General features: G+C 39.0%; 1 protein-coding gene across 4 annotated transcripts in view; it reads right to left on the bottom strand.

Annotated features, from left to right (window-relative positions):
* The window catches only part of Rbm27 (RNA binding motif protein 27), a 70,849-nt gene that overhangs the window by 19,718 nt on the left and 37,895 nt on the right, over positions 1 to 13,236 (bottom strand). For 3 of the 4 annotated variants that reach the window (XM_028881713.2, XM_037197119.1, XM_028881715.2), the window contains 5 exons: positions 10,343 to 10,507; positions 6,452 to 6,601; positions 4,345 to 4,489; positions 3,487 to 3,640; positions 2,134 to 2,430 (listed from right to left, as the gene is read on the bottom strand). In XM_028881713.2, coding sequence (XP_028737546.1) covers positions 2,134 to 2,430; positions 3,487 to 3,640; positions 4,345 to 4,489; positions 6,452 to 6,601; positions 10,343 to 10,507 — 911 coding nt within the window. The remainder of the gene's footprint in view (positions 1 to 2,133; positions 2,431 to 3,486; positions 3,641 to 4,344; positions 4,490 to 6,451; positions 6,602 to 10,342; positions 10,508 to 13,236) is intronic. The other variant, XM_028881714.2, reaches the window with a different exon arrangement.

Genomic DNA, 13,236 nt, shown 5'->3' with positions numbered 1-13,236 from the left:
ACACATCATAATAGCTGGGAGGAGCTCAGTAGTATAGCATGTGCTGAGTGTGCACAAGCCCCTTGGTTCAATCCTTAACTCCAAAAATACATCTTTCACAGTAATACACATACCCACACACAGGCAAACTGCTGGGAACTTAAAAATCTTCTCTCCAGTATACAATGTTTTGAAGACAGGTTTTTGTTTTTGTTTTTCAAGACAGGGTTTCTCTGTGTAGCTCTGCACCTTTCATGGGACTCACTCCATAGCTCAGGCTGGCCTTGAACTCACAGAGATCCGCCTGGCTCTGCCTCCCGAGTCCTGGGATTAAAGGTGTGCGCCACCACCACCCGGCTCAAGGACAGGTTTTTAACAGTATAAATAGAAGTGAAATGAAAAGACAGTCTTTGGCTACATTCTTTCATCATTCGTCCAACATCTAGGACAAGTAGTCACATTTGGGTCCAAATACCAAACAGAACACAAACAAAAATGTATGGTTTAGATGCTAGTGAGCAGGAACAGTTAACAGAACTGAGACTATATAGGGTAAGGAATATATACATGCACATATTTTTCAATGTTTTGAAACGGGAACTTGCTATGTAGCATAGGCTGGCCTCAAACTTGACAGCCTTCGCCTCAATGCCCTGTTTGCTTGCTTTTGTTTTTTCACCAGAACACATTTATCCTAAAGATGGTTAATTATTACTGTCAATATCTGAACTGCTCTAATGGACAGTGGTTAGCTCTTTCCTTCCTTTACTTATTCATCCAAATGCTCTAAGAAATATGTATATACTAGGCATTACTTATTTTCAAGGCACTGAGGACAAAATAAATACAAGACTCAAAACCCTAATTCTTGGCTAGACATGACAATGTAACTATATATCCAGTGTTTCTGAGGCCAGGGTAGAGGACCATATCGAGGCCAAACTAAGCTACAAACTGAGTCCTCCTCTCAAGAACAAAAAACAGGGCTGGAGAGAGGGCTCAGAGGTTAAGGGCACTGGCTGCTCTTCCAGAGGTCCTGAGTTCAATTCCCAGCAACCAAATGGTGGCTCACAACAATCTGTAATGAGATCTGGTGCCCTCTTCTGGCCTGTAGGCAAAACACTGTATACATAATAAATAAATAAATCTTTAAATATATATATATAAACCAAAAAACAGACTCTTACTTTTTGTTTGTTTGGTTTTTTTATTTGTTTGGTTTTGTTTTCCCAGACAGGGTTTCTCTGTGTAGCCATGGCTGTCCTGGAACTCACTATGTAGACCAGGCTGGCCTTGAACTCACAGAAATATGCCTGCTTCTGTCTCTTGAGAGCTGGGATTAAAGGTGTGTGCCGTCACTACCACCTAGCCTCCATTTCAGTTTTTAAATGAGTAAAACTATCTGCATGAGAAAGGACACATGGGTGGATATGAAATAACTCAAGATTCAGAATTTAGTGGTAGATAGTACATGTGCCTCGCTTCAGATACTTTTTAAACATCAGATTTTAAAAAGCTCCTATCTAGAGAACAACTCTGTCCTATAGGTAAAGTCAAACAAGTTACACCTAGGTGAGCGACCCTGCTATAGAACAGCTGTCTCATCTTTAGGACACTACAAAGCTTTCTAAAGCAGATTCCTGGTCATATCCTGAGGAATTGATTCAGAAGGTAAGGGGGCTGGATAAAAGATGAACTAGAGTTTAGATCCCCGCAGCCACATAAAAAGCCAGACAGACAGGCTTAGATCCCCACAGCCACACAAAAGCCACCCAATCCCAGTACTTAGGAGGAAGAAACAGAGGATCCTCAGGAAGCTGGTCAAAACTGGCAAGCTTGGGATTCAGTGAGTCCCTGCCTCAGTAATAAAGTAGAGAGGATCTACAAAGATACACAATGTCAAGTTTGGGCCTACATTCACCCACATCACTCACCCACATCACCCACCCGTACCCACACCAAATACTTGCTCAGTTAATTAAAGTAAAGAGGGAGAGGTCTAAGAATCTGTACTTCTAAACTAATGAGGTCTCAGGAGAGCAGATGATGCTGGTTTATACATCAGACCATGGACAACTCTAATGTGGAAGGGGTCAGGACTGTGAGTCGGAAAATACTGGGAAGTGAGACTAGAGTGTTAGTAAACATGATTACCTTCTGGATACCTCCATGGACCGATGCGGGGGAAGACTGGGTTACCATCACCTGCTGCGGATGAAGATGCTGTGGTAGGCTATGGTGCTGCTGTGAAAGGTGACTCAGGGTGTGCTGCTGTTGCAGGAGGAGCTGTGCTGGGGACTGGAGTGCTGGTTGCTCATTGTTCTCTCTATGCCACAGGACTCGAATGAAGCGATTGTTCAAAACTGCTTCTGTGCTAGAAATGGCTTTCCTAGCCTCCTCATTGGTAAGGTATTGGATGAGTGCTGCTTCTGGATCACCCTTAAAAGCAACCTTTAAAGAAAATAATGAGAACAATTTAAACTTGGACAGTGGTGTAGTCCTGTACTATGAACTAAATTATGTGCCTCCAAATCCGTATGTTGAAACCCTATCCCTCAATGGAGAACAGGATTAAGGAAAAATTCAGGTTACATGAGGTACTAAATTTGTGACCATAACTGTTTAACTTAGGGTAGCCTTATGAGAAGAAAGGGTCTCCAAGGACTCCCTCTCTTTCTCTCCACCTCCCTCTCTGCCATATGAAGATGATGAGAAACCAGGCATCTACAAGCTAAGAAGGAATCCCTCTGAAGCAAACAAGTACAAGCTGCATTAGATCCCTGGAGCTGGAGTTACAGGCAGCTGTGAGCGACCCAATGTGGCTCAGGTCCTCTGGAAGAGCACTTCGTGCTCTTAATTGCCAAACTATCTCCTACAATGGAACAAATTTCTATTGTATGTTTATTCAGCCTGTGGTATTAAACATAGGCATCTGAGAAAACTTTTTACTTATGTATAATAAGCCATCCAGTTCTTTTTCTAAATGCCATAAAGAATAATGGCAGAAAACTTTTAAGAGAAAAAGGACACAAATTTAAGGACATGAAACTTTAAACTAGCATGTAAATATACTCAATTAAATCCTCACTTCTAACAACAAATTTATAAATTCAAACTACTAACAAGTGGATATCAAAACTTATACTGTCACTACAATTGATTTAGTGTTGGTTAATATGCCAAAAAATCTCAGCTTCTTAGAGACTAACAATATAATGGGGGGGGGGGGTTCATTTGTTCAGACCAAGACCTCTGAAAACAACAATAAAAATCAACAGGAACTAGTCCAGTATTTTCAGGAAGGGACTATAGAAAAGAATCAAATGAATTCTCAAAAACAAATTCAACTAAATAATTCCATTATACACACATGCACACTGGATATATAATAGAACTTACAACTCTTACAAAGATGTCAGATTACCACTGATTCTAATCAAGAATGATAGGAATACTTTCCAAGACTCATAGCACACATGCATTCTGTCACTGATAAAACTAATTTACCTGGATATTAACTATGGTTCCAAATTTGCTGAAGTGTTCGTTGAGCTTGGTAATGTTGTTCAATTCCTGGGGGATTTTTTTCACTTCTAATTTTGTGTTTGTATACTGATTCTTCCGCAAGAACCCTGGTTTACTTTGATTGTTGTTCCCTTGCCTGAAACAAGCATTGATGAATCTTGGTTAATTCTCCCATATGGGTTTTTTTCCCCCTTGTTTTTTTTTTTTTTTTTTTTTTTTTTTTTTTTTTTTTTTTAATATTTATTTATTTATTATGTATACTGTGTTCTGTGTTTGCCTTCAGGCCAGAAGAGGGCACCAGATCTCATTACAGATGGTTGTGAGCCACCATGTGGTTGCTGGGAATTGAACTCAGGACCTCTGGAAGAGCAGCCAGTGCTCTTAACTGCTGAGCCATCTCTCCAGCCCCCCCCCCCCTTGGTTTTTTTGTTTGTTTGTTTTTGTTTTTGTTTGGTTTTTCGAGACAGGGTTTCTCTGTGTAGCTTTGGAGCCTGTCCTGGAACTCACTCTGTAGCCCAGGCTGGCCTTGAACTCACAGAGATCCGCCTGCCTCTGCCTCCCGAGGCTGGGATTAAAAGTGTGCACCACCACTGCCCGGCTTTTCTTGATTTTTTGAGACAGGGTTTCTCTGTGTAGCCCTGGCTATCCCAGAACTCACTCTGTAGATCAGGCTGGCCCCCCAAACCCTGAGATTCACCTGCTGCTGCCTCTCAAGTGCTGGGATTAAAGGTGTGCACCATCACTCCCAGCAAGGTTAATGATAATTTAAACTACTTTATTAACACAAATGAAACAACACAAGCATCAATTACATATTTCTAATAAGCAAAACCATCTTACTTTCCCAGCCAAGGCTTCTTTGTAAGTGGCCCTTCCAAACCACTAATAGCTCTCTTTCGGCTCTCTGGTTCCAGGACTACTCTGGTGATGTTGCTATTAATTGAAACAGGAACTGGTGGTTCAGTCTGGATGACAATATTAGCAGCTGTTGAAAACAAAAATTCCCATTACTATATTTTGGGAAAACATCAAATGACTGGATTGTTTAGTTTAGAGCTAAAAAGTCCTGTGGACAGCATTCATCTACTACCATTTTCTATGTTTGTTACATTTGAAGACAAGATCACTAACCTCCTGGATCAGTTTCCCAAGGACTGGGATTAGAGACATGCACAACTGTGTCTAGCTGATCACTTCGTTCTTAGAAATGTCTATTAGCAAGAAAACCTACAAATGTCTCTGTTCTTTAAATTCAAAAAATTAAAATGCAAGCTTAAAACCTCAAAGGCTCTAAAAACACAAATCACACTTCTGCAGGTGCCAGATTTTGAAATTCTGCAGTCTGATAAACTAGATGTGTTATAACAATTCTTTAAATAAAGTAGCTCCAATACCATTCCTCAAAAGAAAAAAAAAACCCACAACCCTCAAAGGCAATCCAATGTGACAATTAACTCAAGCACAGATCATCAATGAATACAAGAAAGTTATTGGAAAAAGATGTCTGAAGAGTAAGACATTTATTTATTTTACAGATGGTACCATAAATTTACCTACTTAACAATATAAATATATAACAATTACTGTCTTTGATAAGGGATCAAACAGTGTTAGAGATATCTACCCCCTGTCATGGTCTAACAAAAAGTTCACCACATCATAAAGAATCTTGATTTTTCTTATATGCAATATTACCATATTATTTTGTTGTCATTTTTTTTTAACAATTTTTTTATTTTATGTGCATTAATGTTTTGCCTACATGGTATGTCTGTGTGAGGGTACCGGATCCCCTGGAACTGGATTTATAGATAGTTGTGAGCTGCCATGTGAATGCTGGAAATTGAACTCAGGTCCTCTGGAAGAGTAGCCAGTGTTCTTAACTTCTGAGCCATCTCTACAGTTCTTGTTTTCTTTATTTTGAGATTGGGTCTCATTGTGTAGCCCACACTAGCCTGGATCTCAAGCAATCCTCTGCCTCAGGCTGCTGAGCACTGACTGGGATTATAGGTGTCAGATAACACCTAGCTATGTATTTATATGGGACCCTATCTTAAATACAAATTAGCGAGAAGGGGAATGAACTCACATTAAAGGTATATGCTTCTATTGAATCTTAGCTTGATTTGTGGGGCAGCTTGAGACAGGGTCTGACTTTGTAGCCCTGGTTGGCCTGTAACTTACTATATAACTAGGCTGGCCTACAACTCACAGAGATTTACCTGTCTCTGCCTCCTGAGTGTTGGGATTAAAAGCATGTACCACCACAACTGTCATGGCCTAACTTTTTAAGGTTTGTGACTTAAAAACTTTGAAGCAGATCCTCATAGATGTAATTTTGGGGGTTTTTGTTTGCTTATTTTCTGTTTTTGGACAGGGTCCATGCGGCACAGGCTGGCTTTGAACCTGCTATATAAAGATAATCTTCAGTCGTGGTCCTCCTGCCTCCATACAGATAAAAAATATGTGCCACTGGGCTGGAGTATATAGCTGTAATCTTAAGGAGTAAATTGATAAAATGCTAATTTACTTGCAGTGTTTAGGCTTGTAACATTATTGGTTTGAAGCTACAGATCTCAAAATACAGAATACACCTTGGATCAGTTCTTGAAGGAAAGGGACCAATCATCTCACCTTCTTGTATCTAAACACCCAGCACACAGCTAAAATGCTCTGAAGTCCTATCCAAAAAAGCGATTAAAAAGTATTACTGTTTTCTGTGTCTAAAAAGAAATATATTCTAACTATAGCATTAAAATAAAATTTAGAAGTGAAGTTATTATAAAACTATTGAGATAATATAAAATATATAATATATAAAGATATTATAAAATATCTTTAAAAAGTTTAAGTAGTCTGATTTCCTCAAGTGAGAGCAGCAACACAAAGGTATTGGCTATTGATGAACTGCTGCATGGCGTTTATCATCAGAAAAGGGCATTCTCACCTCTTGGATTTGCATCCATATCTCCAGATGTGAGGCCAATCAGGTTGGGGCGCTGTGTCTGTGCTCTTGAAAAGAACTGTCTGTACTGTGATCTGCCGGAACTGGTGATGCTAGGAGCTTCAGGGTTATAACCATCTGGTTCGTATGTATCTGAAGAAAAACACTTAGAAAATCAGAGAGTGCTCAAACTATTCCTTTGCCACTAAAAATAAAGAGCTGTTCAAGTTATGTGTTCTTCAAAAAAACATAATGACATCAAACCGTATACACTTCTCTTTGAGCTCTACCAGACACTCCTTTTACGAGTAAAAGGAAACAGTACTACTATCACAAACATACAAGCATTCAAATTCAAACAGTGAAGTTTACTTCCCAATCCACTCAGTCATGTCTACCCTGTATACCAATCACTTAGTCTAATAACAATACATATTTTCATTATCAATATTCACATACATGAACACACTGTTCATTCAAAGATTACTGAGTTTTGTGTCTCAATTTCTAGGTATTTCTGTAATCAACAACTAAATTTATTTTTTAAGATGAAAAAAGAATAGCTGGTTTCCTATCCAAACCATATTTCAAATAGAAGAGGTAGGTAGTCCGGCAGTGGTGGCTCACGCCTTTAATCCCAACACTCGGGAGGCAGAGGCAGGCGGATCTCTGTGAATTCAAGGCCAGCCTGGGCTACATAGTGAGATCCGGGACAGGCACCAAAACTACACAGAGAAACCCTGTCTCAAAAAACAAACAAACAAACAAACAAACAAAAAAAGTAGGTATTCATAATTATCTCATTACCACCCTACTATTTACCAATGTACTTTTATCATATTTCTTATGCTTCTTTTTTCTAAAACAAAAAATCATTTAAAAAATTCTGACCCTAAAGTAACTATTTTATTAGTGTTAAAAGCAATTCTGAAAGAAATGACAGAGAACCCAAATGGCACATAACCCCTTCACTCTACATCAAATCAGAGTAAGACAGATTGAAGACACTGTTTTCCATAGTTATGATTCAGAAGTTCTTGTGTTTCTTCCCTTTTGTTCTTAATGGAAAATATGTTTAATGATTCATATAAAGTTCAAGCTACACGATCAGGTTCATTCAGATCTTTACTAATGGTTGCCACTTATATGATACAGAGGATAAGCTCATAAATGATCCACTTGCTAGAAATAGCTCAGTGGATTAGAGAGCACACTATTCTTGCAGAAGATCCAAATTGGGTTCTCAGCACATACACGGGTTGGTTCATAACCACATGTGAACAACTCCATCTCCAAAGGATCCAACACCCTCTTCTAGGTGGGGTGGGCACCTGTATTCACTTGCATATACCCACACCCAGACATATACACACACAATTAAAAAATAATAAAATAAGCCAGGTGTGGGGGTACACATATTTAATATCAGCACTTGGGAGGTAGGACCAAGTGGATCTTCATAAGTCTGAGGCCAGCCTGATCTACATGGTTAAGTTCCAGGCTAGCAAGAGTGATATAGTGAGACTCTGTCTCAAATAAAATAAAATAAATTCTTAAAATGAACAATTCCCCTTAGGAACTTCCTGAATTCTAAAAGCATGACTCTGCAGCCTCTGTCTACTTAGATTAAACCTTGCCCTGAATACTATATTTCCCCCGCAACTTCAGGTTCCACGAGCAAATTCTCTCCCTGTACAAAACACCAACTCCAAGTTTAGAACAATTAAATGCCACTAAGGGGCAACCTACTGAGACATATGGCATCAGAACTAGAACTGCTGGCCAATGCTTCTTCTCACCCATATATCCCCTCATTTTCTTTCCTTCCACTTTTGAAAACAGGTCATGGTGTGGTACAGAACATCAGTAGATTAGAAACTATTCCCTATAATAAAACCATAAATGATCTTGAAAATCAGTCACCATTGTGGTCTGTGGCCCCTCATCAGAGAATGGCTAAGGAAAATTAATAAATTACTATAACACTGATGCTCCTATTACAGAGTTTACATTCATTCTCAAGGCTTATATTCAGCCTAAAGCTTTCTGATAATGCCTTATACAACCAAACTTCATCTCAGTGCGTTACCCATATAGTCAATCTGCCAGAGCATTCTTGGACGTCATACTGAATCTTATCAGCTCCTGCTCTAAGTTCTTCTTTACAACTTTTTGTTTCTCTGTGTACAGACTAGTACACATGTGTGCACAAGCATGTAGAAGACAGAGGTCAATGCTCAGTGTTCTTCTCAATCCCTTACCATCTTACTTCCTGAGATAAAGTCTCTCATTGAATGTTCAGCTACAGTGGCTGGCCAACCAACCCCAGGAGTTCCCTCTCTAGTGTCAGAATGATAGGTATATGTCACCATGCCCGCTTTTTTATGTGGGTGCTGGGGATTCAGACTTAGCTCCTCATGATTTGGGGACAAGCATCATACTGAATGGTCCATGCCCTGAATTTTTTGCTTGTTTAAGACAACTAGACAGAATTATTACTTATCAAGAGACATGTGCTTTAGTGAAGTATAGCTTAAAAACAAATCCTATCTATTCATTAAATTTAAGTATGTTAAATATCTGAGCAATAGTTTGAGGATGATATGTAAAATACCAAATTCCACAGTTATGCTGTCCTGGCTAGTTTTATGTCAACAAGCTAGAGTTATCTGAAAGAAGGGAACCTCAATTGATAAAATGCCTCCATAAGATCCAGCTATAATGCATTTTCTTAATTAGTGGTTGATGGGGGAGGACCCAGACCATTGTGAGTGGTACCATCCTTCGGCTGGTTCTGGTTCTATAAGAAAGCAGGCTGAGCAAGCCATGAGGAGCAAACCAGTAAACAGCACTCCTCCATGGCCTTTGCATCAGCTCCTGCCTCCAGGTTCCTGCCCTGCTTAAGTTCCTGTCCTGAATTCCTTTGATGATATGACTGTGATGTGGAAGAATAAGCCAAATAAACCCTTTCCTCCCCAAGTTTCTTTGGTCATGGTGTTTCATCACAGCAACAGTAACCCTACCTAAGACACATGCCACTAATAACACTAAATAAACACTACTTCAACTTTTAAGCAAATCAACAAAGTATGGTCCAAAGTTTTCAATTATTGCCTAGTAGCAACAAAAACTCTCCTACAGTTGAGGCCACAAAAAGGTTCGGAATTTACACAATCAAATGATCTTGTTCTATGTTCTAGGTACACTGAGCCCCAATGCAGTCAGGCCAAGCATAGTGGCACACACCTGCAAACCTAGTAATCTTGATTCCAAGTTCAAGGCTAACTTGGGCTATGTAGTGACCCTTTTTTGTTTTTTAAAAAGTCCTTTGGTTATAAACTAGAATCTAAAAGCAAAGTGAGGAAAACATCAGTTTAAATAAAGAGGCTAACAAGATACCAACAAAGCATAGCACAAATCTTCAAAACATGTCAATAGGGTGAAATAACTTTCAAAAATACTACATTCATTATGAGCAATCTGTCCATACAATAGGGAGAAGGGAGAAACTATGTTTATCTACCACCAGCAAGAAACGAGAAATGCAGTTTTATTTCAAAGAAAAATTACCCTAGTTTTTCTCATAATATGTAAGTAATTAACTAGAAAATACTCAAGCAAATACCATCTTCCTATCTATTTCAAGGAAGATGTGACTGTTGCCAAGGCACTGAATGTAAATATACAGGACAACAGAGATGACGGACACACACAGAGGGCCTAATCATCAACAACCACTAGGGACAAACCATAGAAGCAGAGAAACAGAAAAACTCTACCTAAGAGTTTTAATGGGAACTTTGGACAGGTCAGAGTGCCAGGTCATCTGTTAGGCTGACCAGTTTAAGGTATAAAAGGTCAGTGAGGTGGATGGCTATCTGAAGCAAAGCTTACCTGGGACCAGAGGGGTGGGGCTGGAGACTGAGGTATGATACCCAATGGAGGATCCCATGAGGTTTCGAGGTGGCACCAAACGAGCTGCCAACAGAGGAGGCGGTGTCCCCAACTGAAGTCGCTCAGATGCAGCAGCACCATGTTCACGAGAATACATGGGCTGTCCTACAGAGGAAAGAATAGGAGGGCAGCTGGGATTGAGAGTCACAAGCTTGCTTCTCTGAGGCAATGGTGTACTTCCTGAGACTGTGAGCCAAGAACAGAGAAATTACAACAACAGGAACAAGTAGCAGAGAAAGACATTATTGAGAGTCTAACTCAAGAAAGCACAGACATGCAACTGGTTAGGATGCATCAAGGTACAAAGAAATTAGCATTGCATAATCTGCCTTTTAGAATGTTTTCTCTCTCTCTCTCTCTCTCTCTGCCTCTTGAGAAAGGGTTCTGTATAGTCCATGCCTGCCTCAAAATCAGTGCATAGCTGAGGCTAACATTGAACTCCTGATCCTATTGCCTCCATGGCCCAAGTGCTGGGATTGGTATGCAACACCACACCTGGCTTTCTATTTTTTGAATCTTAAATGGAGTAAATGTATGCTAATTTTATCTAAAGCTGAACAATGAACCAATCAAGTCACAGAAAGGCACCCTGAGCTAGTTCACAAAGAATCTGATACTTGACGAGCTGTGCAGATAATGAAGGTTGTCATGCACATGCCACTCTAATCACAAACAAAATGTCAACTCTGCACAAAATATACTGGCATATCTAAAACCGGGGGTGGGGGGGGATAAGAAATAAAAAACAAACTACCATACCCATAGCCTCACAAAGACTAAGAAATGTTCACAAGAAGAAAATTCAAAAGGTAGTGGAAATTTATTATCATCACAGAGAGGGTGATAAGAAAAAAAATGAAGAAAAATGCAAACAGATCAATACTAGATATAGGAAATGATTCTGGATTTTAGGTGCCATGTTTTAAAATAAAGTACATTGAGGAACACAAACACACATGCATGCACACACACGTATGTACATATATACAGACACAAATTCTAAACAATGGGATCAGAAAATTACAAAGTATTACAGAATAAAACCTTCCTTTGGTTTCTATTTAGTACCATTCCCTGACAACATATGAAACTTAAATTTGTAAGATTTTGTTAACATTTTATACCACAAGGCCTTAAGACATAATAAAGCAAAGTTAGAAAATTTTTAATATGTGACTAAATGTCTTTACAAGTTGTACAATTCCTTTAGATTTGTAACACACACAGATTAAGACAGGCCACAAAGTAATCACTTGATTTCATAATAGTAAGAAGAAATAGGCTAAAATCTCCTATCTTCTCTGTCCACGTGTATGGAGAAAAAGAGATAACAAACCTCACTACAAAGCAGATGATGTAACTACATATTTAACACCAATCCTTTCAAAATTTGTTTTAAAGGAGTCAATCAGTACACTGCAACAGTAATATATCCTCTCAATCATTTGAAAATAGTCCTAATCATGTCCTACAACAGAGAATTCTGTGAAAAATAACAACGCTCAAGAGAAAACAAAAGAAATGTAATGCCAATCAGTATGATGACTTTAAATTGACGATGCAGCACAAATCTGCCTAGTATATGTAACCAATAACTAGACTAAAGGACAAGCTTATACAATGTGTACTTTTAAAACCACAGACAACATGCAATTCAAACGTTAAGAAAGGTGGCTGTGAGTTGGTTAGACGCATGCCTGGTATCTATGGAGGACAAAAAAGGGTGTCACATACCCTGGAGTCATGGACAGTTGTAAGCTGCCATGTGGGTGCTCAAAGAATATCAGTGCTCTTAACCAAGGAGCACTCTCCAACCCCTCAAATTTCCCAATACACTAAAAATATACATAAAGCTCTTTACTTTATCTGAACAAACCAAATTATACTGTTTAGAATTACCAATTATATTATTTACAAATGAAAACTTGAACAATTTTAAGGGCTCAACTTATGTCTCAAAGACAGTATTTAGAACGGAAAAAAACTACATTAAAATCAACTAAATAAAAAGATACTGAAAATCTGTTACTGAAACTATTATATTTTTCAAGGTTTTTTATGTGTATATTTTGTGTTTATGTATTCTTGTCAATGCACTGTGTGCCACTGGGTGTATATGGGGGGAGGCGCTCAGAGGACAACCTTGGGTATCAGTCTTTGCTTTCTCACCTTGTTTATTAGTACAGGGTCTCATGCTGTGCTCCAACTGTCACTCAAGAGTCCAGTGAGTTGCCTGTCCTCTTACTGTAGGAGCATATACTACCTGAATTGTGCTACCACAACTGGCTTTAACCGTTCAGGGAATCTGAATTCCAGTTTTCATAGCTGTACAGTGAGTACTTTATCCATTTGAACCACCTCCCCATGTATCTCCAATTTTCAATTTTTTTTAAAATTGTATTTATTTTTATTTTATGTGCACTGGTGTTTTGCTCTATGTGAGGGTGCCAGATCCTCTGGAACTGGAGTTACAGACAGTTGTGAGCTGCCATGTGGGTGCTGGGAATTGAACCGTGGTCCTTTGGAAGAACAGCCAGTGCTCTTAACCACTAAGCCATTTCTCCAGCCCCTTCAATTTTTTTTTTTTTACACATGTGATTTTCACTGCAGACCAATGTACTGACAATGATCACAGAATGTATAACGTTTATTTAGTGTGTGTGTGTACATGTGTATGTGTGTGTGTGTGTGTGTGTGTACATGCAAATATATGTAGCAGAGGACAACTTATACTAGCTTTCTCTTCCCACTGCATGTATGGGTCTTGAGAATCAAACTTAGGTCACACTGAACCATCTCATCAGGCCCCTGAAATTGTATTTTAAATGCTTAGA

This window comes from Peromyscus leucopus, chromosome 19, assembly GCF_004664715.2.
Source record: "Peromyscus leucopus breed LL Stock chromosome 19, UCI_PerLeu_2.1, whole genome shotgun sequence".
NCBI lineage: Eukaryota > Metazoa > Chordata > Mammalia > Rodentia > Cricetidae > Peromyscus > Peromyscus leucopus.
Note: the sequence above shows the minus strand (reverse complement) of the source record. Positions and strands in the feature narration are given on the sequence as shown.